Genomic DNA, 26,503 nt, shown 5'->3' with positions numbered 1-26,503 from the left:
GTTTAGTCTATAGTCTAGTCTATAGTCTATTCTATAGTCTAGTCTATAGTTTAGTCTATAGTCTAGTCTATAGTCTAGTCTATAGTCTAGTCTATAGTTTAGTCTATAGTCTAGTCTATAGTCTAGTCTATAGTCTAGTCTATAGTTTAGTCCTATAGTCTAGTCCTATAGTCTAGTCTATAGTCTAGTCTATAGTCTAGTCTATAGTCTAGTCTATAGTCTAGCCTATAGTCTAGTCTATAGTCTAGCCTATAGTCTAGTCTATAGTCTAGTCTATAGTCTAGTCTATAGTCTAGTCTATAGTCTAGTCTATAGTCTAGTCTATAGTCTAGTCTATAGTCTAGTCTATAGTCTAGTCTATAGTCTAGTCTATAGTCTAGTCTATAGTCTAGTCTATAGTCTAGTCTATAGTCTAGTCTAGTCTATAGTCTAGTCTATAGTCTAGTCTATAGTCTAGTCTATAGTAAAGCAAAATTTCATCATCTGCATTAAGTTTTAATTAACTTCTAGCCTTCCGTCTGGGCTAACAGCTTCCTTAATATTTTAATCCTAAGCTATTGTGGTAAGTAGTTATTAAACTGCCTATTTATAAGCGAACGTGGTACGTACTTGCCTTTAATGGCAGAACCGTGTTCAAATAATGATTTGAAATGCTATTGTGTAAGTAAATTTTAGCATTTTAATTAATAATTAAAGTTTTTGCTGGGATGTTTTTATGTAAATTTTTAAAGAAATTTAGCAAAATTTTTAAAATGGTTAATAACATTCTTTAACTTTAAATTTATAAAAAAATTTCATAATATTAAGTTTTCAGATCTGTAGTTATCACCTTTAATAACAATTTTCCATTTGTATTATTTATATTTAATTATTTAATTACGTTAATTAATGAAATCACTTGAGCTTGCAGTTGTAATCGAGGCTTTAAGTTAAAATTTAATACTGATTGCAACATTTTTAAATATTTTTTAAAAATTGCACAAAATTACTCATTAACTTTAGCACAAAATTTGCTTCACACAGTTTGATAAAAAAAAAAATTGTCTACTTCTTCTTAACAAAATTTATAATTTTCTGCTGCAGAAGAAATTTTTATTTTGCTTCAAAAACAATTCCCAAAGTTTTATAGTTTTAAGTAAAAGTTTTAAAACTCCAATCCTGGGTTAATTTAGGTAATTACCAAATCCTTGCATATAACTAGACAATCTTATGTTGGCAACTCTCTTAAAAATATAATTTATTAATTTTAACAACAAACTTGTTCTAACCAAAGAACAAAAAAATACTCCATTGTAGTAGTAATGGTGGTAATTGTTATTAAAATGTATCTGGGCTAGAAGCGTTTTTTTTTCCAATTATTAACTTAACATTCAATTGTTATTAGTTTTTTTGTTTGTTTTGTTGTATATTTGTTGGTTAATTTTACAGATTTTTTGTTAGCTTTTTAGTTAATATTTTCGCAAGTGAACTGGAAAACGTTAATTATTGGCTAATTCTTTTTGATTACCAATATTTTTTTGTTGTTGCTTGTTTTTTTCTCTATTTAATTTGTATTAAATTATTTATTTGTTAATTTTGTATGCAAAACTCATGAACGCTTTAAAATAACACTTAAACAAATTGCAATATAGCAGCAACAGCAGCAGCTACAAAACCAACAATTGCAATAACATAAATCACTCACTATTAAAACGCAATTAAAAATTTTTTTAAAAAACACAAAATGGTCTTAACAACAGCAACTTTAAAACTTACCACTATATGCAGTAAACAATTAACCACCAACACTCCTCAACTCACTCTCTTTAATTTTTGAAAATTGAGTTATACTCGTTGCTCAAGTAATTGTTAATTAAAATCACTAATTTTCTTTTTTAATGAAAAATAATTAAGAAATTTGCTTTATGTTTTAAGTAAAACCCACAAAAAGCTTAAAACTTGTTTAAAACTTTAAGAAATTTATTTTATAATTTCTATAAAAAAAACACTTTTATTTGGCTTTTAGAAAAAATTTTGTATGCTTTGCTATATTTCCTTTATAAATAAAATTTGATATGCTTTAAATTTAAAAAAAATTATTTCGTTTTATTAAATAGTATTAACTTTGTTTTACTTGTTTAAAATTTTTCCTTTTTTCGAATTTATAATTTTTTTTAGATTTTTTAAAAAGATTTTTTTAATTTTTACGCAAAAAAATAAAATTTTTCCCGTTTAGCTTACGATTTTAACACCTCGAAGTTGTAACTGCGACTAAATTAGCAACAGCTAGATTGCATTATTTTATTTACAATTATTTCAAACCTGTTCAGAGCCAGCTTTCAATGATTTGGTGTGGAACGAACACAATAAAACATGTTCGTGTTGCTTGTCGTGTTTTTGTTTTTGACTTTTATAGGTAAACAAATGGCTCCACTTGTTCTTTTTTTGTGGGGGTTATTTCTTATTGTTTTGTTTTGGGGAAGAGAGAGAGTAAGTGAGAGAGTGAGCGAGTGAGAATATAAACAAAACAAGCCGGCTTTTAGTTGCCAAACATGTGTTTTTTATTATATTGTATTGTTATTGTTTAGTTTACTTTTTTTTACACTTCAATAAAGGTTGCCAGAGGGATAAGCAAAGAATTAGTAATGGAACTAGAGCTGAACTAGAACTACAACTGAACTAGAACTGAATTAGAACTGAACTAGAACTGAATTAGAACTGAACTAGAACTGAACCAGAACTGAACAAGAACTGAGTAGAACGGAACTAGAACTGAACTAGAACTAAAACTAGAACTGAACTAGAACTGAACTAGAACTGAACTAGAACTGAACTAGAACTGAACTAGAACTGAACTAGAACTGAACTAGAACTGAACTAGAACTGAACTAGAACTGAACTAGAACTGAACTAGAACTGAACTAGAACTGAACTAGAACTGAACTAGAACTGAACTAGAACTGAACTAGAACTGAACTAGAACTGAACTAGAACTGAACTAGAACTGAAAACTAGAACTACTGAACTAGAACTGACTAGAACTGAACTAGAACTGAACTAGAACTGAACTAGAACTGAACTAGAACTGAACTAGAACTGAACTAGAACTGAACTAGAACTGAACTAGAACTGAACTAGAACTGAACTAGAACTGAACTAGAACTGAACTAGAACGAACTAGAACGAGAACTAGAACTAGAACTGAACTAGAACTGAACTAGAACTGAACTAGAACTGAACTAGAACTGAACTAGAACTGAACTAGAACTGAACTAGAACTGAACTAGAACTAGAACTGAACTAGAACTGAACTAGAACTGAACTAGAACTGAACTAGAACTGAACTAGAACTGAACTAGAATTGAACTAGAACTGAACTAGAACTGAACTAGAACTGAACTAGAACTGAACTGGAACTGAACTAGAACTGAACTAGAACTGAACTAGAACTGATCTAGAACTGAACTAGAACTGAACTAGAACTGAACTAGAACTGAACTAGAACTGAACTAGAACTGAACTAGAACTGAACTAGAACTGAATTGGAACTGAAATAGAACTGAACCAGAGCTGAACTAGAACTGAACTAGAACTGAACTAGAACTGAACTAGAACTGAACTAGAACTGAACTAGAACTGAACTAGAACTGAACTAGAACTGAACTAGAACTGAACTAGAACTGAACTAGAACTGAACTAGAACTGAACTAGAACTGAACTAGAACTGAACTAGACTGAACTAGAACTGAACTAGAACTGAACTAGAACTGAACTAGAACTGAACTAGAACTGAACTAAGAACCGAACTAGAACTGAACTAGAACTAGAACTGAACTAGAACTGAACTAGAACTGAACTAGAACTGAACTAGAACTGAACTAGAACTGAACTAGAACTGAACTAGAACTGAACTAGAACTGAACTAGAACTGAACTAGAACTGAACTAGAACTGAACTAGAACTGAACTAGAACTGAACTAGAACTGAACTAGAACTGAACTAGAACTGAACTAGAACTGAACTAGAACTGAACTAGAACTGAACTAGAACTGAACTAGAACTGAACTAGAACTGAACTAGAACTGAACTAGAACTGAACTAGAACTGAACTAGAAATGAACTAGAACTAGAACTGAACTAGAACTGAACTAGAACTGAACTAGAACTATACTAGAACTGAACTAGAACTGAACTAGAACTGAACTAGAACTGAACTAAAACTGAACTAGAACTAACCTAGTAAATTTACAACATTTTAAAATTTTTAACAAATTTTAATATTTAAAAATAAATTTACATAATTTTCAGGATATTTATTTATACAATATTATTTCCTTAATAAATTTTCCCTTCAATTTTATTAAAAATTTTAATAATTAACTTGTCATACCTTGTTATCCTACATAATTCCGCCGTTTATCAATAAATCACCATTAGGATCATTCAAAATACAACATTTGTAAAAAATGCACTCAATTTTATCATTTGCTACTCCTTTTACACATTTACTCCAATTTTGGTACTTTTGCGTTTACTTCAGTACCCCTGACTCAACTCTAATACTAATGGCATGACAAGCCACTAAACAATTTCACAACTAATGAAGCAGCAGCAACTTTACACACAATTTTAAGCAAGAAATCAATATAAAACTGTATTTTTTTCGATTTCATTTTATAGCTTACACTTTTAACTTTATTTTAATGCAAAATTTCATTAACTTTTGTGACATTTTACCAAATTAATAATTAATTTTTTACCACAAACATTTTCACTTGCGAAATTAACAACACGACGGCCAAACTTTAACTAAATGAGAAAAGCAACAAGTCATGTTTACATTTCATTTGTCAAAACGCCATATTGCTTTATTGTATGTTAAAGTGTGTGGCTTTGCTGGTAAGTAGTGAAGACATGAACCCTTAATGAGTTTTGATAATGTAGTGGCAACTTTTGTTATGATAACATTTCTCAGTGGTTTAAGGTTAGAAAGAGAAAGCATTATAATTATGTTTTATATTTTAGTAGAGACAAGAATCTTGGAATAGTTAACGATTGACAACTTTAGTTTTTAAAGAGAGAAAATATGAGAGAAACAAAGTAAAGCAAACAGAAACAAAATGAGATTTCTTAGCTGAGTAACAGTTTGATTACAATTTAAACCGCTGTCGACAAACCACAAAAAAAGAGCGAGCGACGAATTAAAATTAAGCGACTGTCGACAAACCACATTTTCTGAAGTTTATTAGAAAAAATCAAAGAAAATTATGTTTTTGTTTAAAATTAGAATTATTCTTTACGAAATAAATAGGAATGGTTAAAAAATTATTCATTGTCGACAGCGGTTGTGGTTCCAATTATAATTAAGCTGTAACAGTTTGATTACAATTGAAACCACAAGACCACAATAAAAACATGTGTTTACGGTAGTCTTTAAGAAAAGTGTCAATACAAGAAGAAGACAATTGAAAACGTATTTCATGTCCACTAAACTACTTTTAGTGCATTATAAGGGCCATATAAATTCCAAAAAATTCTGCAATGGACAATAATTATGCCAATCTTTTAAAAATACAGTTCCTCGGAACACTCTAGTATACATTGCGGAAATTATTCCAACAATATGGCAGCACATGCTAATGACTTTTAATATGTTGCAACATGTTTGAAACCAACCAACTAACAAATTTTCTCAAATAACTTACAACCTATACAACACTTACAAAAATTCTTGTTTTAAAACTCTGGAACAAATTTCCTTTCATCATTATTCCAAAAATTACCACAAGTTTTTTGAACTTTGGAATGTATAACAAACCCAAATTAACATACAAAATCTAAAACGCATTTTAAAAAAGGCTATTAGCCAGAAATTTATAATTTGCCAACAAATCCTGTTGGACTGGTTTCATTTTAAAATAAACCTATAAAATTATTTGAAATTTTAAAATTTATATAAAAAAACAACAACGAAACAATTTGAATATTAATCATTGAATAAAATAATAAAAAAACACAAATTTATTTTGGAGTGACCGGCACTTGGTTAAATAAAAACAAATAAAAAAAGTACAAAAAAAGTTTAAATGAACGTTTAAAAAACACAACACAAACAAAAACAAACAATTACAAAAACTTTAAATAATTGCATAATTAATTTTGTTTTATAATAAATGTATCGGATTTAGCCTTTTTAATGGCATCCATAAAGGTCCTTATCTCCGAGGGTCGGGTAATGCCAATTGCATTTAAATCAATTTCCTTTAATGCCCCAAATTTTGGTACATCAATTTTCTTAAAGGCCTGTTGATATTTGGTCATATTAATTTGTTTGAGTATTTTTTCCACAGTAACGCCATTATTTTTGCAATTAATGGCCACCGCCTTAATAGGTTCTATGGTTTTTTTGGCGGTTATAGATTTTCTAGAAACCACAGGTTTTTTGCCCGCCCCCTTAGTGGTTTTAGATTTGGGTGAGGTTTTATTACTGCTTTCGTTGTTGGAAGTAGTGGAAGTATCTGTTGCCTCTATGCTTTCATTTGTAGTGGTTGTCTCTTTAGTTTCCTGAGATTTTTCTGCAGCCTGCGTAATATTAATGGGCTGATAACCTGTATTACGGTAGCCAAGTCGTGTTAGACTTATATCGGGTCCATCTGTGTAGACGTTATTGTGGATTTTAGTGGAATTAGCCAAAGGCGATGCTAAGTAGGGAGCAATTATTTGATCCATCCAAGAAGACATTTTGTTAGATTTTATATTTTTTTAATTAATCAGTTATGTTTTAAAATTTTTATAGTTTTTTTCGGGTTTTTATAAAAATTTGCTAAATCACGTTTTTATAATTCTTATTTTAATGATGGCTTTAAGTTTACAGTTAGAAATTTTAACTGCATTATTAAAGCAGTGGAAAAAATAGTAGGACTTCGAGTTGCAACCCTGAGAATTAATCGCTTAAGTGCAAAATGTTTGAAGATAAGGGAAAAATATATGTATTTATAAATCCCAAAGTAACAAATAAACTAGATAAAAGAGTAGATTTTATACTAAACCATAGACTAGACTATAGACCAGACCAGACTTTAGACTAGTTTATAGACTATAGACTATAGACTAGTGTATTATAGACTATAATAAATACAAGACTATACTATAGACTGTATTATAGACTATACTATAGACTATACTATAGACTATACTATAAACTATACTATAGACTATACTATATACTACACTATAGACTATACTAAACTTATGAGTTAAATTTATCCCTATTTAAAGAAATTTGTACCTTTAAAATTTGCAAAATTTTTATTAAAATTTTAAAGAAATTATTTAGAGTAAAATGTTACTAAAAATTAAATCATTCTTACCTTTTTTAAATATTTTTGATGTAACTGCGTTAAAATTGGCATTTTTTTCATAAAAGTTCTTCACATTTATAAAATTAACTATATTCCCTTCAATTTATAACATTTGCTTACTCCCTTCTCTTTTATACACACTATTTGCTAATGAGCTCTTCATCCCATCCCTGTTGTTTACATATATTTTACACAACATTTCACTAATTTCACTCATAACTTTACACAAGATTTTGATATAGAAAACGGTATCGAAACGAATTTTTAACACATGTACTAGTTAGCTAACATATTTAACTATATTTATTAACAAATTTTATTAATTTTTATAAACTTTTTACCACTTTAAAATTAATTTAAAAACGGACACACACGCACTCGCTATAAACTACGCGACGGTCAAGAACAAACTAAAAAGCAAAAAGGAATTAGTAAACAAACAAAAAATCGCTTTAAAGAAGTGATGTTGACAACTGAAGTTGACAATTAGTTTTGATTGTTATTTATAAAACGTTTCGTAACCGCTATTAAAAATCTAAAATAGAATTGTTGAACTATTTCGGATTGTTAAAGTTTTTTTTTTAATATTAACGCCCCTTAACAGGTTAAACAGAGTTGTATTAATTATTAACACCTTTTTAAACAACCCTAAGTAACGGTAATCGTTAGACATGTTTTATTAAGCTGATTTTCAATATTTTTGTTTTAAATTTATTACGTATGGCATTTTATTATTTAGCCATTTTCTTTTAAAAATTATAACTAAATTAACAAATAAATTTTATTGTTTACTGTAATTGTTTTAAATTGTTTATTGTTTGTTTGTCTTTTTTTATTAATTTAATAACAATGGAGCGTTATAGTCATTTACAAGCAAGTTAGTATTTATTTAAATTTATGTACATAAATTTTAAAATGAAAATTCCCAAAGGCCCCTACAGTAGGGAAGGGTATTGGTAAGAGATTAAATACTTTGTAACAAAAGTTCTTTGAAGTAGAGCTTTGGGGAAAATGATGACTAGAACCTAAACTATATACATATTTATAGATAAAACTGAAGACTATACTAAATAATAGACTAGACTATAGCTTAAACTTTAGACCTTGGACACGATTACATTATAAATTATAGACTATTATAGTTTTCGACTGGACTGTGGCCAAAACTTGACTGTTATCTTAACTTTGGACTCTACTATTATCTGAACTATAGGCTTGACTATAACCTAAATTATGGACTAAACTATAGTCTAAACTTTGAACTAGTTTTTGCTTAAGCTATTGCCTTAATTATAGACTATAATTTTATTTATCGACTATACTATGTCCTATACTCTATGACTCGATTATTGTCCACACTATAGACGAGAATATAGTCTAGTGTAGATTATGGACTAAACTATTATCAAACTATAGTTTTTTTTTTATAGACTAGATTGTCGTCCACATTTGGAACTATAACCTAAATTATTAACTACAGTCTATACTTTGGAATATATTATTTCTTAAACTAAACTTTAGACTATATTCTAAACTAAAGTCTAGATATCCATATTAACATTATCCTAATATCTGCAATCATTAATCCTATGTCCTCTTTCTCTTTTACTTCCAGTGCCCAATTCCCCCTTAACCCCTCTAACACCGCTGAGCGAAAATACAAAATTTGAATTCAACTTTGGTGGTGATGGTTCTCTGGACATGTATATTGATAGTGTACGTCAGGAACATCGTGTGGAACAGCAACAAAAGAAACTTTTACAACAGGCCAATAGGATATTTCATAAGAAAGGTTGCCCCCTGCAACCTAAAAGATACTCAGAAGAATTCCTTAAAATACGAGATGTTTTCGAGGCCCATGAGCAGGAGAACAGCCAAGGGCAAGTGAGACCTCAAATTTGCAATAGAAATTGTGCTCACAGCAAAGAACAACAACTACAGCAACAGCAATCTAATTATAATGTAACACCTAAGGCTCCCACAGTGAAAATAACACATACAGGAGTTACGCCTACTCCTAAAAAGGGTGGCCATGTTATAAGTTTAGATTATGCAGCCACGCCTACAAATGTGCGCACCCCTTTAAAGCCTAGAAATAATAATGTGCCGCAAAATATCCATTCGAAATCTTTTCATAATCTGCAACAGCAAAAATTGCAACAAAAATGTTTGCATATTATACAACAACAACAACAACAGCAGCAGCAACAACAATATCACCAACAACAACATCATCATCAACAACACCATCTTCAAACTCAACAACAAAATCGTCATTTTCGCCAGGCCTCTCCGGTCGCCGCTAAACCTCTATGTCCACAGGTAGCGAAAATTTTACAACAACGCGGCCTTTCCATGTACTGTGGCCTCTTTCAGAGGGAAGAAATCGATTTGTTTACTTTTCATTTGCTTAAGTTGCAAGATCTTCAACAGATGGGCATAACGAATCAGAAACATTGTGCTATACTAATGCACGATATCTACTATGCTGGACAATATTTTTAAATATAGAATGATTTTAGTAAAAGTTTTTTTAGTTATTTTAATTGAAATGTTCTGAAATGTTCTAAGAGTGTTATGTTTTATGTTAAATTAATTGTTTATTTGTAAGTTTAGTTAAAAATTTAAGTGTATTTTTTTAAGAACTTCATGTTGTGATTGTAATTTTGTTTTTTTAATAAAAATAACAATAATTTTAAAATAAAAAAATTGAAAACAAATTTTTTTATTATATAAACTAGAGTTTAAACTATAGAATAGACAAGACTATACTATAGGCTAAACTATAGAGACCACTATAGAATATAGACTAGACTATAGACAAAAACATATAATAGACTATAGATCAGACTAGACTGTTGATTAGTATACAGATTAATTTATAGACTATACTATAGTAAAAATTATAGACAAGACTATTGTCTAAAATATTGACTAAAATAGTCTAAAGTTTTTTAAACTTTTATTTTTATAATTATATTAAAAATAAAAATAATATCTTGGTTCTAAATTATTATGTTTTGGATATTTTATTAATTTGAAAATTTTTACAACTATTTTTGGGAAAGTGCTTTCAATGATTATAACAAACATATAATGAAAAATAAAAATATTTCTTAATAATAAAAGATTTCAGCAAAATCTAACAATTAAATAAATTTTTATTTTAAAGTAATAAACAATAATCAGGACAAAGATATAAAATTTAACATTTTCTTAACAATATTGTAAACAATTTTAATAATTTATTAATATTACATGAATTTTTTACATGAATTATTTTATAGATAATGATAATAATGATGATAATTATAATTAAAACTAATAAATATTTTGTTGAATTTAAAAAATTCTAAATATTGCTTTAAATTTTCAAAAAGGTTTTAAAATATTCTAAAAAACTATAAAGTTTTGTTTCTGAATGTTAAAAGTTTTTAAAGAAATTCTTAAAATTAGATTAGTTTTTAAAAAATTTATAAAAATATCAAATATTTTTAACAATAATTAGAACATTTTTATAAATTCTTAAAATTATTTAAAATTTACATAATTATTTTATAAGAAATGTTAATAATGATGATGATAATAAAATAACTAAAAAATTCTTAATATTATTGCAAAAATTAATAATGATGATGATAATAATGAAATAATTAAAAAAATTCATTAAAATAAAGTTAAAATTTAAGAAAAGAAAAAATTATATAAAAATTTAATAGTAATGATGATGCTAATAATAATTAATTTAAGTTAATGATAAATTTCTAATTAGTAATATTTTAACTTAGAAAAAACTTAATTTCAAATTGTTTTTAATTTAAAATAAAAATAAAAAACAAGAAATAGTTTCTATCATAAATATTCAGTACTTTATCTCTCTTTTTAATTATACAAAACTTTTAAAAACTATTTAAACAAGTAAATATTTAAAGTTTTTCTCTAAAAACTACCCGCTCTCTTGGATCTGGACTTTGTTTCTATTGCCGTTAACTTTTCAGCCTTCTTTAAGGCCTCCTTAAATTTTTCTAATTTGAGTTTTTCCTCCTCTTTCTCTAATTCCTCTAAAACCTGTTCCATATCATCGATTTTCTTGGCGTTTTCGTTGCTGGGTTCTTTCGATTCCGGATTCTTATTGTCTTTATCAGTTTTTTCTCTTTTTGAGAAAAACGAAAAGAAACCCCCTTTCTTTTTCTTGGTTTGCTTTTTGTCTTGTTGTTCAGTTTCTATTTTCTTATTGGACTCCAGATTTGCTGTTGGTTTGGGACAGGAATTGTCAGTTTTCTTATTAGAACTTTCATCTTCTGCATTCGTATTTGTTTTCCTTTCATCTTGTTTCAAATTATTGTTATTTGTTGCCTCCATTTTACTGTCCTCTTCTTTAGTAACTATAATCTTATCAGTATTTTGTATTAGCAGATTTAAATCTTCGTTTTTCTTCTCCTCTTCTAGAAAATTGTTTGTTTTGTCTATATCTTTACTAATATGGTCAGTTTTGAGATTCTTTAAGTTTTCAACATTATCATTTTCTCTTATTACTTTCTGTTCCGTATTGTTAAAGTCCTTATTAGTTTCTTTCACATAATTCTCAAGTGTATCTTCTTTTTGAGTTCCCGAATCTTCCTTTTCAGAAAAAAGATTTTTCGGTTCCTTGTTTTCTTTATTATCTAAACTGTCCGTAGGTTGAATTTTTTTAGAGGTTTCTTTTCCCTTATCTAGTATAATTCTTTTGGGAATATCTTCTTTATTATCTAAATTGTCCTTTGCAGTCCTCTTAGAATCCGCTTTCTCTAAGTCTTCTGAAATCTTTTCTTCCGATCTTTCCTTCTCTTCATTTTTCTCTTTATCCTCTTCCTTTTTATTTTCAATATCATACTTTTCCTCTATTTTACTAGGATTTGGCACAAAAGGATATTTAATGGCACTCCAAATGGAATAAAAGAAACCTCCAGATTCCTCTTCCACTTTCTTTTCTTTTTCTTTCTCCAGTAGCATTTTCTTGCAGCTGCCATCGTCAGTTTTTTCACACATTAAATTACACAAATGTTTGAGTTTCGGGAAGTCTATGGCTCTCGAAATTTCCAACAAGTGCGCCATGACTTTATCCTTTATATCAATTTGTTTATATAGTTTCATTTCAATAAGTTTCTTTTGCAATTCTTTATTTTCTTCAAATTCGGATTTTATTGTTATTAAAGGGACTTTTAAAGATTTTAAGGATTTCTTTTCCGGTTTGGCCACTTCTAAACCATGATGTATAATCTCGATTTCATTTATAATGATTAAGGGTATATGAAAGTTTTCCGGTTTATAAAAAGGATATTTTTTGGGAGAAGGCAATTTTTCTCTAGTTTCAATACTTGTAGTTTCATTGCCATTTTCTTGAAAACTGTTTGCTGCTGTTTGAAATTCTTGTGATTCATTTTCACTTGTTTCTTGCGGGCAAATGAAGGTGGAATTTGTTAAAGGTTTTATTTTGTGATTTGCAGCATTAAGAGAGTTTTCTGAAGAAGTATTAAGATCTAAAATACTGCTGGACTCTTCTTTAGAGTCTTCGGAATAGTAACCACTGATTTGGGTAGATTCCTCACAGTTAAAGGTTTCATTTCCATTATTTGTTCTATTAGGAAAAGTTTCAAATTGGAAAGATGTTAGGGATGATTGCTGTTTCTCTTGAAAGTCTTTATTATCAGATTGAAAACCTTGGTTTAATTTTTTATTATTACCATTTCGTGTTTCTTTCTCAGTTGTTTTTATTTCAATTTCACTGCTTTGAGGTTTATGCGTACGTTTTTCTTGTCTCAGTTTCAGATTTCTTAAGTCATTTTGTAATTTTAACCAAGTTTCTGTTTCATATTCGGAATTATTTTCATTTTTAGTTACTGTTTCAATTTCAGCTGTTTTGACTGTCAATTTACGATCAGAGGATGATGATGGGATTCTAGTTGAACAAGATATTTGTTTACTTTGAATATTATTTTCCTTTGTTTTAGAATTATTTGTGTTATTTGCACGTTTGCTGCAGTAAAGACATTTGCCACGATTTTCAGTTCCAGAATTTTGATTTTCACAATGTAGAAAAGGACTTCGTCTTATGAGCATAGTTTCGGAAAAAGTTTTACGTTTAAGAGGAGTCAAGGTTTTATAAAACTCCTGATCAATTCTTAAGGAGTCTTGATTTAAAGTAATATTCATGATGCAATTTGGGAAAAATACAATTTAAAACAGAAAGCAATAAATTATTTACTAAACAAGTATATAGCTAATTAAAGAATAATGTTTGTTTGTTGTGAAATGCCTAAAATAAAGGCGTAGCCAAAAAGGGCTTTGCATTTTATAAAATAATATGAAAAATAAAAAGTAAAATAAAATTTCAACCCCAAAATTCAGTAGTATTTTCTTTGATTGTTTAGGTATAAAATTCCTTTTTTAATTTTATATAAAAAATCTTAACTTCTTTTAAAAATTGATTTATTTTTATTTAAAAGTTTTAATTAACCCTTTTGTTTACTTTTTAAGTCTAAGCAAACACTGTGCTAAGCAAACCGTTGCGAACAGTTGTTAGTTTTAGTATTTTTCCACATTTACTACATTTTTATACAACTCTGTATGTAATAATTTACTTTTTTCGTTTTTTGTCTGCGGGGTACTTCAGCAAAATCTGCCCGTAAAAAGTATACATGTTTGTGTGTCGAACTCAACAAAAATAGCACTTCACTGTGCAAAAACATCTGGTTACTCTTAATAATTTGACATTTCTTTTTTACTTTTGCTAATTATGGCTATTAGATATGGCATCACTATTAGTTTTTTGTGTAAATTCTTTTTGTACGTGATGTGCAGTTTTACGAATTTTATTTAATTTCATTTTCTTTAGAAAATATGTAAAAATTAGTGCATAAAATAGTTTTAAAACATTTTCTAATAAACTAAAAACATAAGGTGAGTGTTATTACGTGTAATTAATTAAATAAAAATGACGTAATAACAAAAAGAAAAAACACATACAAAAAAATGTGAAAAAATAAAGTGTCTTGGCAAAAACGAAAAAAATTGCAATGAAATACATACAGAGGAAAAACAGCTGTACACAAAAAAGAAAAGAATGTTCAAAAAAAATTGTGAAAAAAAGAAAATTTAAAAAATATAAAAGTTCATTAAATTAAAAAATTGAAAATTAGAACAAAAAAATAGTAAATAATTTTATTGTTATTTTGCTATATTTATGCATTCGTAAAAAAAAAACTAGAAAAATAGATGTGCAAAAAAATTTTACAATAAAAGTGGCCAGATTGTGTTTATTTTGTTTAAATGTTTAAAATAAAATTTATTTTATAAAATGCAATAGGATTTTAAAATTTATAATATAAATTATGGCTTTCAAGTGAAAATTTTGTTAATGTTTTAATTTGTTTATAGTTATAAATAACATGAATAAAAAATATATTTTTTATTAAAACATATGGCAGCCTTATAATTTTTTTGTTTGATTTCTTTCGTTTTGTGTTTTTGACACTTGACATTATAGTGTTAACACAAATGTTTGCAAATTTTAAGGTAACCGTTCAGGTAAACAAATAACTGAAAGTTTAATAGAAGATTTTTTTAATAAAAGTAATATAATAGCATTTTTGTTATGTCAATCAAATGTTATTGAATTATATATAATTCTCTGTACAAAATTGTTATTAAATTAAATTATTCCTGTTGACTTATGTTAATCTCTTTTCCTGAAAACCGATTACCTGTTTCTAAATTATTAACGGTTATTTACTAACTCTTTAACACTATGCGGTGTCTCTTTACTCGACCCGATATACGACATCATAGAAACGACGGGTATGATTTTTTCTATAAATTATTTTGCTTAATTTTTGCCTTTAATTTATCTAAATTGTTTATTATTTTATTAACTAAAATGTTAACTTTAAGAAAAATGAATTGTTCTACTTTAAAACTAATTAAAACAAGTGAAAATTAAAAATAAGGTCGCCTACCCATTAGAAAAAAATGACTGTACACTAAGAATGGAGAAAAAATGAGAAAAAAGTGAAGAGAAGTAAAATAAAAAACAAAAAAATAATTGCAAAAAAATGTCAAAGAAAAACATAAATATTTAAAAAAAATAAATAAAAGAAAAATAATGAGAAAATATAATAACTTAAAAGAAATTAATAAAGTAATAAAAAATAATATTCAAGATAAAAAGCGATAATAAAATAAACAAAAAGCCGGTGTCTTTAAAATTTTATTTTTTTAATTACCTTTAAAAAGAAAAGCAAAAAAGAAACTTGCAAATATTATTTGCCGCATGGTCCACCTTTGGCTAAGGGTATTAGCATATAAATTTGCCTTTCCATTTGTATTTTCGCCAGTTATTCAACGATTTGCACATTAGTTTGTCTTTAATTTCAAATGGAATTTGAAAAGTTTATGAAGCCGCAAGTAGAGTTGCAACAAAATCTTTTTTACTGGTACACAATTATAAGCAGAAAAGGCAGTTTTTTCAACTAAATGAATAGTTGTTATAACCTCAAGTCGTGTCCCATTTAAAATCCCAATGTAGGTAGTTTCTATTTTTTTGCTAAGGGTATTTGCATATAAATTTGCCTGTCCATTTGTAATATCGCCAGTTATTCAACGATTTCGATATTATCTATTTTGAATTTAATGTTACATGGAATATTCAAAGTCTACTAAAGGTCTAAGGAGCCAAAAGTATTGCCCATATTTCAGTTATTTTCAGAAGAAGTCTGTACTGAAAACTCGCATTGTCAATTATTATAGATAATATGCAGAAAGCTAGGAGTACACCTTTTTACTTTCAACTTTATCCTATAAATTCTTTGCCCAGTTGCGCTTAGCCTTAGAACTTATACAAGACCCTCAAGGTTATTAATTTATTATTTCAACTTAAATTATTAATATTTCTTTTAATATTTACATTTTATTTTCTTTAATTTTTCTTCTTTTAGATTTATTTCAAATAACTTAATTTTTTTTCTTCGTCAAAATGTCCTAACTAAGCATGTATAAAACTTTTAATAAAACAATTAAAAGAACAAGTGTAAATTATAATTGTAAATTAAGTAAATCAACAACAACCAACAATAACAAACGTCTAAGGTGTAAAACCTTTAAAACGACAAAATTGTTTTGTTTTATTTTTAAATAAAAACAACAATAAAATATAACTAATTAAAAGAACGACTTGAAGTATAGACTCATCCTAACACACACACACACACACAGACATGTCCGACAAGGAAATGCAGGCTCATGACAATGTCAGATGGCGTAATTGGTCTCGTGCTGCTACTCTTTATGATCAGATCCTCTCATCTCCTCCGCTGGTTAGTAATCGTGCTCAAAAAGATCGTCATATTATTTGTCTGTTGGGCCGCTGCGAGTGTCTATTGGAGTTGGGTAAATATGAGTTGTGTTTGAATGATGCCCGTAAAGTATTGTCAATGCTAAGTGAACAACAGTCGGATTGTTTGGCCAGCATATCGCGGACAAGACGTTGGCTGGTGCATGCTTTGTGTAAATTGAAAAAGTATACGGTGAGTGGATAACGACTTATGAAAATGTTCGAATGCACTTTAAAGTAGATATTTAGATGTTAATAATAAGAAGAATTAAACTAGAAATGAACTGGATCTGAACAAGAACTGCACTAGATCTGAACTAGAACTGAACTAGATCTGAACTAGAAATAGAACTGAACTGAACTAGAACTATACTAGAATTTAACTATACTTAATTAGAAATGATCTAGATCTAAACTAAAACTCAACTAGAACTGAACAAGAATTATGTTTTCTACTAAGTTTGTTTATTAATTTCATTATTCTAGGAAGCCGAAAAACTCCTAACCGAATGGATAGCTGAACTCCAACAACAGCAGGGTTTTGGTGATATTTGCAAGACTTTAGAACGCTATAAATCCGTTATACAAATGCTTAATGGTGGCAATAAATCAACACAAAAGATACACAATTCCCGCTTAGAAGATGAGATGAATATACTCGATACCAAACTAGATCATTGGGCCACAAATAATCTCCCTTTAGATAAATACAGTAAACCGCTCAGTAATAAAGGTATCAAAAAGCGTGAAAATCCCACACAAAATGGTGCCAGCAATAATATCACAGCGGTAATGCAAAAGAATACCGAACTTCTGGCGGCCCTTAAAGTCTCGGGCAGTAATAAATCCATAAGCGATGATAGTACAGGCAGTGGGGACAATGCCAATAGCACTACCTGTTCGTATTGCGCTATAACCTTTAACTCACGCAATGAGCTAAGGCAACATTGCCAAACCGAGGCTCACCAAAATGTGATTATGTCCGATGAGGGACGAGATTGGAAGTGGAGACCACCTCCTCGTGGCTTTACACTCGATTCCTATAGTCTTTGTGAGTCATGGACGGAATCGCAATTGTGTCATTATGGCAATCAATGTGTGGAGGCTCATGGAGCCGATGAACTAAACGAATGGAAAGATCGTTTCGAATACCGACGTATGCGTGTGCAGAAAGCTTGTGAGAAGGAGCTTTATGGCAAGTCCTACACAGAGTTGGTATTAGAGAAATGGATACAGTCGACAGTGCCCGAGAAAATCATGTCGGAAAAGGTGGAGGGCATAGAGGCACAATGTGAACAGGATTTGGTAACCAGCATAAGTTCAAAGACTTCCAAGCGAGAATGGGTGTTTATTTTAAGAAGCAACAATAAACCCTTAAAAGCGGTGGCTCTACTGCAAGATGCTCATCGTAGTCATTTTGCCATAAAAAGCATTAAAACAGGCGAAACCACCATTGAATTGGACACAAAAACCAATCAAGAATGGGTCTCCAATAAACACTCAGCTTCTGCCTCTGCTACATCATCTGTATCCTCTCTCCTCAACTGTTCGGTGGACAAAGAGGAGGTAGCAAAAAAGCCTTTAGAAAATTCGGAAGCAAACACTGCCCTGCAGTCGCTAATGGAACATCAGGTGACTTTGGAGTTTCATACCGAAATCTATGGTACATTTCGTCAAGCAGTTTGTTTTGATTTCGGCTCTGAGCCTCTGCTGGTAAGACACTTGTGTGTGGATGTAGTGCCCGTCAGTGATGCCGAGAAGATAGAGGAAATACGACGTGATATCATTAATAGTTCGGCCACCAGATGGGATGTTTCCAATACACAATTGGTTAAATTTGAGACCACCATCGGCTCACACATGAAGACTGAAGCTTATCTCAATGATTTGAAGCATGAAAAGGAAATGCTAGAGCGTTATCCCTGCCCAAGAGCTCAAACTTTTACTCTCACCCAGTCCACCATACTGGACAAACGCTTGACACAAAACAACTATCGTTCACGCATACATGAACTGCTGTATGTGGAGGAGATAGCACGCTATGAACAAATTGCCCGTTTTAATCTACGCACTAAACTGGGTGTGACTTCTAATTATATCCTGACTCCAGCTGGCATGGCTACTAGTACTGCCAAGTATTCGTTATCGGGAGAATTGTTTGCCTTAATGCATTTGGGTAAAGATGTTTCGGAAGACACCTCAGCGGGCCGCTTGATACTCTCCAATTGTTTGAGTGTTTATATCTCACCCGTAGAGGAAGCAAATGTGCAAACTAAGGATAAAAAGCGTCATGTTTACGAGGCTGTCATAGAGGATAAGGGTAAAAATGTGATCTATTTGAAGTTGGGTTCGAAATGCGTGGAAGGTATGCAGTTAAAATCGGATACTGAGATTTTGGTGGACATACAATTTCAATTGAATCGTTTGCCCTACTGTGAATGGCATCATGCGGTCGATAAGATTACAGATTTTAAAATTATCTTTCCTGCCACTGAAATAGAACCCAATATACCCTGGACCCCTAAAAAACAATGGTCTGAGACATGTGAACCCAAATTAAATGCCAAACAAAGAGAAGCCGTTAATGCTATAACCACCTCGTTGAGCATAAAATTACCTCCTATTCTACTAATAGGGCCCTTTGGAACTGGTAAAACCTATACCTTGGCACAGGCTATAAAACAATTATTAACGCAGCCGGAGGCCAAGATATTAATATGTACCCACTCTAATTCAGCGGCAGATTTATATATCAAAGAATATTTACATCCCTGGATAGAAGCCGGTCTAGAAGAGGCCACTCCTTTGAGGGTGTACTATCACAAACGTTGGGTTGCCACGGTCAATAGTGTAGTTCAAAAGGTGAGTTTGTTAGCGAAATAAAAATGTTAAAGTTTTATTGTTTTTCCTTTTTTTCTCCCCAGTATTGTATCACTGATGGCGCTGGTAACTTTCGGCGTCCCACCGTTGAGGACATTATGAAACATCGTATTGTGGTGGTTACCCTAAATATTTCCATGGAATTGGCCAATCTTGATCTCCCTAAGGGTTATTTTACCCACATATTCCTCGATGAAGCTGCCCAGGCTATGGAATGTGAAGCCATTATGCCTTTAGCCTTAGCCAATGACAGTACACGCATCGTTTTAGCTGGTGATCATATGCAAATGAGTCCCGAGCTTTTCTCGGCCTTTGCCAAAGAGCGTAAATTGCACATTTCACTGCTGGAACGTTTATACGATCATTATCCTTCGAATTTTCCCTGCAAAATACTCTTATGTGAAAACTATCGTGCCCATGAGGCCATTATTAAATTCACTTCGGAGTTGTTTTATGAACAAAAGCTTATAGCTTCGGGTAAACAGCCAAGACATGAGAAATTCTATCCTTTAACGTTTTTCACCACTAGAGGAGAAGATGTTCAGGATAAAAATTCAACGGCTTTTTATAATAATGCCGAGGTCTATGAGGTGGTGGAGAGAGTATCAGAGTTGCGCAAAAAATGGCCTAGTTCTTGGGGTAAAATGAATGATGCCAGCATAGGCATTATGACGCCCTATTCGGATCAAGTGTTTCGCATACGTTTAGAGTTGAGAAAACGTCGCATGGGTGGCATTTCAGTTGAACGTGTACTCAATGTCCAGGGTAAACAATTTAGAGCAGTATTTCTCTCTACCGTGCGTACGCGCCGAACCTGTTTGCCTAGTAATGCAGCGGGTGCTGCACCCGGTTTTCCCGGCCAGTCAAATAACTCTAGCGAAGATGCTGACTATGGTTTTTTGAGTAATTCCAAGCTATTGAATACCGCCATTACCAGAGCTCAAAGTTTGGTGGCCGTTGTGGGAGATCCGGTAGCCTTGTGTTCTATAGGACGTTGCCGTAAGGTGTGGGAACGTTTTATAGAGATATGCGATGAAAATAAATCTCTTTTTGGTTTGACGATGTGGCAATTGCGTTCCCAGTTAGATGGTGTTGAGCTGAAACGTGGTTATGTTTTAAATCCTTTAGCGCCTGAGTTTATACCGCGTTCTCTGCAACCCGAAGCTTATCTCAGAGATCAGGCTGCCATGTATTTGGCCATGGCGGCAAATAATCATCATCCCATGGGGCCTCATCCAGGACATCATCATGGACCTGCCGGAATGGGTGCGCCACATCCCAGTTTATTAGCAGCAGGTGGTGGTGGGCAGATACCTCCTCATCATGCCGCCCAACAAATGCCCCATATGTATGGCCCTCATACAGCGGCGGCTGCTGCCTACAATGCCGCTGCAGCTGCAGCCGCGGTGATGATGAATCAGGGCATGGTGGCCGGAAAAGGAGGACATCATTTCCATGGACATCCCAATCACATGCCTATGAGAGCAATAGGTCCTCCACCCTCAGCCGGAGGACCACAACAACAGCCCCAGCCTCCTCCACCCATGAGTGGGCAACAATTTAACCCGCGTGGTCCACCGCCGCCAGCCGTACACCTGGGACAACCTCCAAACCCTGGAGCAGCAAATCAGTTCTCGCAATACATGCCCTGGCAACATGCCCAACAACAACTGCGTCCCCCAGGAGCTGCCGGAAACTTTTCATCTTCAGCTGGGCAACAGCCAGGAGTACCAACAGCCCAAAACCCCAATGCCAGTCTATGGGGACCTCCACCTCAAACCAATCCCTGGAGTGTATTACCAAAACAAACTCAATTACAGCAACAGCAATCCTCTAATAACTCCGGCGCCAATGGCCGTCAAATGCCACCACAACAAACGGCCCAGAATATAAGAGGCAACAGTGTGCCTTTACAGCCACCACCACCCTTGCCCAACCAACAGCAGCAGCAACAAATGCGAAATAATCCCAATGATTTGGGTTTCTTGGCCAATAAGGCCTTATATGCAGGCAAACAGCATCCAGGACAACAAGGCAATCAAGTCCCGCCGCCACAGGCCCACGGCAACTTTGCTGGATTTGGCCAGGGCCAGGTGCCACCACCACCGCCCGCCAATCAACTGCAGTTAATGAATCAAAGAAATATAAGTGGCATACCCAATGGACCCATATCTCCCATGGATCCCTTTATGCCACGACCACCAACAGCAGCCGGTGCTCCTACACAAAATGCATTTTTCGGACAAAACAATCTACCTGGACAATTAAAAGATAAAGACTTTCAATTTCTCAATAATGTTCATGTACCGCTCAATATTGGTGGCAGCATGTTTCAAGCTCAACCCCCCAATGCCATGGTGGGTTCAGCTAATAAACAACAATCTCCTACGGCTTTACGATTTCCTCAACCGCATGAATATGCCTCACTTTTGCCGCCCAATGTCAATATCTATGAAATGGCCTTTGAACCAAAAGAGTCCCAATATAAATGGTACTTAAAACTATTGGAGACACAGGGTCAAGAGGCTGCCAATAAATTTACTGAGGTCCTGCGGCAGGTTAGTGCCATGATGCAGCAACAACAACAGCAGCAGCAACCGCCCCAGGTAAATAAACCACCTCCCCAACACATGCAACAGGCCTATCTACAAGCTGGTGGCAATTCTGCAACCCAACCGGGTCAACAGCAACTAATGCCGCGTGACAACTTTATGCAACCACTCATGAACTATCAACAGCAGCAACAGGCTCAACAGCAAAGAAATATGAATCCTTATATGGGTCCCACAGGCTCGGGAAATCTCCTGCAAGCTCCCCTCAATTTGGCTGCAGTAAATGATGATACACCTCCGCTGGATATTAATTTCAATCAACAAATTGATATGGTCTTCAATTCCATTATCAATGGCAATGAAATCAGCCAACCTATATTACGTGATCTCTTTGGTGTGGGTGGTGGTAGCAGTAACAATGCTGCTGGCATGAATGGTGATTTACTTTTAAATACCGGTAATGCATCCTCCTCCAATACGCTTATGAGTGGCAGTAAAATGTTTCCAACTATTGGTGGTGGTAATGGTCAAACGTCAGGTGGTAATATGTCTAAAATGTCAGGGCCACCTAATATGATGGGCATGTCCACGCCTCAGCAACAACAACAGACCGCCAATCATCATGGCGGTTATATGACAAACAGTAAGTACTGCTAGAGCGAACTAACAATTTAATTGTTTAAAACAAATAAAAGTTATTTTCTCAATTGATTAAAGATTTGTTAGGAACTGAGCTAAAACTAAACTAGAAGTGAACTAAAACGGAATTGGAACGGAATTGGAACAAATCTAGAACGGAACTAGAACTGAACTAGAACTGAACTAGAACTGAACTAGAACTGAACTAGAACTGAACTAGAACTGAACTAGAACTGAACTAGAACTGAACTAGAACTGAACTAGAACTGAACTAGAACTGAACTAGAACTGAACTAGAACTGAACTAGAACTGAACTAGAACTGAACTAGAACTGAACTAGAACTGAACTAGAACTGAACTAGAACTGAACTAGAACTGAACTAGAACTGAACTAGAACTGAACTGAACTAGAACTGAACTAGAACTGAACTAGAACTGAACTAGAACTGAACTAGAACTGAACTAGAACTGAACTAGAACTGAACTAGAACTGAACTAGAACTGAACTAGAACTGAACTAGATCTGAACTAGAACTGAACTAAAACTGAACTAGTACTGAAGTAGAACTAAACTAGAACTAAACTAGAACTGAACTAGAACTGAACTAGAACTGAACTAGTACTGAACTAGAACTAAACTAGAACTGAACTAGAACTAAACTAGAACAACTAGAACTGAACCAAAACTCAACCAGAGCTGAACTAGAAATGATGTAGTACTGAGCTAGACTTTTATTAATTAATGTGTTTTTCTTAACTTCTTTCACAGATGCCCTTATGAACAACAAAGACTATTTAATGGGTGGTCCACCAGGAGGTGGCGGTGGTGGTTCAAGCTCTTCAAATTCTTCCTCTGTGCCTCTGTATAGACGTCAGGGTTTGCCCATGGGCAATGGTCATCATCACCTCAACAGTACTGGCAATTCTAGTAATTCTACTGGCGGTCATTCTTTGTCCTCCTCCACACCAGACAACATGCTTACCGGCAGTCCTAATGATATTTTAGCTGGTCTAACCACTGGTTCTAGCACCTTAATTGAGGCATTATTCCAGCAAGATCAACAGCAAAACAATACCACTTTACAGAAATTACTCTATAATAACTTCAATGCTACGGGGCTTAAAAATGACATGGACTTGTTTATGGGCAATAATACTTTTGTGGCTGGTCTTAGCGATGGCATTAATAATACATTTCATACACAAAATTTTCAACAGCAGCAGCAGCAGCAACAACAGCAACAGGCTAATAACTTAGCACAACAACATCCTGCCAATAATCCGGCAGTAAGTAGTGGTGATAATCGTAATACTACTTATGCAGCCGTCTTAAGTCAAGGACCACAACAAGCGGATGCTGCTGCTGCTCTACAGCAGCATCAACATAATCATCATCAACACAATTTTCCACACAACTCTATGGTGGCCAATCTAAGTGGCAATGGTTTAGGTTTGGGTCTAACCGTGGGAGCTGCAGCCAATAATGGTGGTGTTGAGGCCGGGGAAAAGGATCCCTTTGCTGCCATACGTGAACTGGGTCAAGGTACGAATGGTTTTTATAATTATTTTCAATAAGAAATAAGAATTTGGCAAAAACAAGTTTCAAAAGACTTTTCTTAGAAAAAGGGGCCTTTGAATAAGTAACGTTTAGGGTTAGAAGGAAATTTGTGAAGAGGAGAGAGAGACCTTTATTTTTTGGCTAACAAAAATTGAAGTTTTTTTAATTTAAATTTAATTTTTCTTTTTTAGTTTTTAGTTAAATTTATGCTAATGTATTTCTTTTCTTTTTAGGCTGGAAATTATTTTAATATTATTTTTTTGTATATTATTACTTTTAATTTTTAGTTTGTTTAATTAACACAAATACGTTTACTTTTTAAAAGGCCCTTTTTTAAAGAAAAAAAATTTTAAAAGAAACTTGTTATTTGATTTTTGTGTTAAGTCGTTAAATGACTTTATTTTAATGTTCTCTTTTTTGATTATGAAGAATTATTATTAAAATAATTTAGTTATTGAATATATATGTTTAATTAACAAACATTATTAATATTAAAGTTATTATAAACAAATGAAAAAAATAAGTAAAAAAAAAAACAAACAAAAAAACTGCAAACAAAATATATAAAACAATTATTTAAACTATAACAATTTGTAAGAAGTAAAACTAATAAGAAATTATAATAATGCACACGAAAAAAAAAAAATATATAAAAAATATGAAAAGAAAAAAAAAAAAAAAACAAACAAAAAAAAAATAAACCCCTCATGTTTAAAACAAAGTTTAAAAGCTAAGTTAAAGTTAAGTGTTATAAAAAGAGCTGTGGGTTTGTTATATTAAAACTTAAAAGCATTTTTTTTATTATAAAGTTATTTAACCTAATCCACTGCCTAAGTAATAGTTGTCCCCCTTTTTATTAAAAATACACCAAATGGTCTTACACAAGCTAATAAGCCACCTTGTTAAAACTATGCCTTTTTCTCTAGTTAGTAAATTTTACGAAACATTTTTAGAATTTTTAAAGCAACTACATTCAAATCTTTAGTAATTTTATTAAAAATTAAACATTTATAATCTCTACCTTTAATTTAAAACTCAATGTTTAAAATTGACAGAAAAATATCTTTGAAAAAATATTTCTTTAAAATTTTTCTAATCAGCAAATTTTTGGTCAAATCTCTGAAACATAAACCTCTAGATTTAATAAACTTAAATCTAGATTTCATATAAAGCAAGTCCTTCCGTTTTTTATTTACAATTTTTCCGAATATATCGAAATAAAGTATTAGAACAACTATTTCAAAAATCTATAATAAAACTAATAAACTATTAAATAGTTACAATTTTAAATGTCATTTAAAAATTTTAAATTTCAAAATAAATCAAAAGTCAGTGTTTTGAACTAAAGGTCAAAGGTCACTCCATTTATTCATAAATACCACAAGAACCTTTTCTTTTCGACAATTATTAAAGATTTTTCTAATTTAATTTTCATACATATTTTCAATTTTAAAATAGCTCAAAACGCACTATTTTCAGCCAAAGCCTTTTATAGCTTAGAATACCGAAATAATACTATTAAACTATAAAGTAATTCAAATTTTAAATGTCATTTAAAAAATGTTACATTTCTGAAAATGGTCAAATATTATTGCTTTGAACCAAAGGTCAAAGGTTATTCTATTTATAGCTTAAAATGCCGAAATACTAATCAACTATTATGAAATTCATATTTTAAATGTCATATAAAAAAATTTTACGTTACAAAAAATGTTCAAAAGTCATTGATTTGAACCAAAGGTCAAAGGTCATTTTTATATTAAAGTTAAATTAAACAAAAACCTCTTATTACGTGAATTATTAAGGAATTTTCTATTTTAAAAAATCAAAATTCATTGTTTTTAACCAAAGGTCAAAGGTCACTCTATTTATAGCCTAAAATGCCGAAATAATGCTAAAAAACTATTAATTAATTAGCATTTTTACATTTCAAAAAATGAGAAAACTTAAAAAGTTAAAAAAATTTCAATATTAAAAGATCAAATTCACTATTTTCAACAATTCTAACTATAAATAGAGTAGGTCAAAGGTCACTGTATTTATAGTTTAAAGTTAAATTAAACAAAAAGGCGAATTATTAAGGGTTAAGGAGAATTATTAAGGGTTAATCTTATCCCATTTTCATGTATTAAATTTCACTTAAAAATCTGTATTTTGAGCCGTAGG

At 31.6% G+C, this 26,503-nt stretch overlaps 3 protein-coding genes and 1 long non-coding RNA gene across 7 annotated transcripts in view; 2 read left to right on the top strand and 2 right to left on the bottom strand.

Annotated features, from left to right (window-relative positions):
- The window catches only part of LOC119609585, an 80,782-nt gene extending 73,055 nt beyond the window's left edge, over nt 1-7,727 (bottom strand). Inside the window, exon 1 of one of the 2 annotated variants that reach the window (XR_005231938.1) lies at nt 7,350-7,727. This is a non-coding gene — a long non-coding RNA (uncharacterized LOC119609585). Of the gene's footprint in view, nt 1-1,755; nt 2,237-7,349 lie in introns of those variants that run through there. The other variant, XR_005231939.1, reaches the window with a different exon arrangement.
- A 371-nt stretch (nt 7,728-8,098) lies between these two features.
- Nucleotides 8,099-10,041, top strand: LOC119609584 (bromodomain-containing protein DDB_G0280777-like). The gene is made up of 2 exons (XM_037964428.1): nt 8,099-8,217; nt 8,956-10,041. The coding sequence occupies exons 1-2, from the start codon at nt 8,190-8,192 to the stop codon at nt 9,843-9,845; spliced, it is 918 nt and encodes a 305-aa protein (XP_037820356.1). The 5' UTR covers nt 8,099-8,189; the 3' UTR covers nt 9,846-10,041.
- A 1,026-nt stretch (nt 10,042-11,067) lies between these two features.
- On the bottom strand, nt 11,068-15,382 carry LOC119609588 (myb-like protein X). The gene is made up of 2 exons (XM_037964433.1): nt 15,335-15,382; nt 11,068-13,510 (listed from the first exon to the last, which is right to left on the bottom strand). The coding sequence occupies exons 1-2, from the start codon at nt 15,336-15,338 to the stop codon at nt 11,280-11,282; spliced, it is 2,235 nt and encodes a 744-aa protein (XP_037820361.1). The 5' UTR covers nt 15,339-15,382; the 3' UTR covers nt 11,068-11,279.
- Nucleotides 14,141-26,274, top strand: LOC119609587 (probable helicase with zinc finger domain). Of its 3 annotated transcripts, none has more exons than XM_037964430.1 (5): nt 14,141-14,279; nt 16,313-16,900; nt 17,194-19,569; nt 19,632-22,782; nt 23,549-26,274. In XM_037964430.1, the coding sequence occupies exons 2-5, from the start codon at nt 16,592-16,594 to the stop codon at nt 24,352-24,354; spliced, it is 6,642 nt and encodes a 2,213-aa protein (XP_037820358.1). In that variant the 5' UTR covers nt 14,141-14,279; nt 16,313-16,591; the 3' UTR covers nt 24,355-26,274. The 3 variants fall into 3 exon arrangements, with proteins under 3 accessions (XP_037820358.1, XP_037820357.1, XP_037820359.1); XM_037964429.1 differs by lacking the exon at nt 14,141-14,279 and adding an exon at nt 15,116-15,176; XM_037964431.1 differs by lacking the exon at nt 14,141-14,279 and adding an exon at nt 15,651-15,669.
- Nucleotides 26,275-26,503: the final 229 nt, after the last annotated feature.

The sequence above is a fragment of the Lucilia sericata genome, unplaced genomic scaffold (assembly GCF_015586225.1).
Source record: "Lucilia sericata isolate MDLA Ls3-8-SP2 unplaced genomic scaffold, ASM1558622v1 Contig001010F_arrow, whole genome shotgun sequence".
Lineage (NCBI taxonomy): Eukaryota > Metazoa > Arthropoda > Insecta > Diptera > Calliphoridae > Lucilia > Lucilia sericata.
The sequence above is the reverse complement of the archived record's forward strand: the minus strand, read 5'-3'. Positions and strand labels throughout refer to the sequence as shown.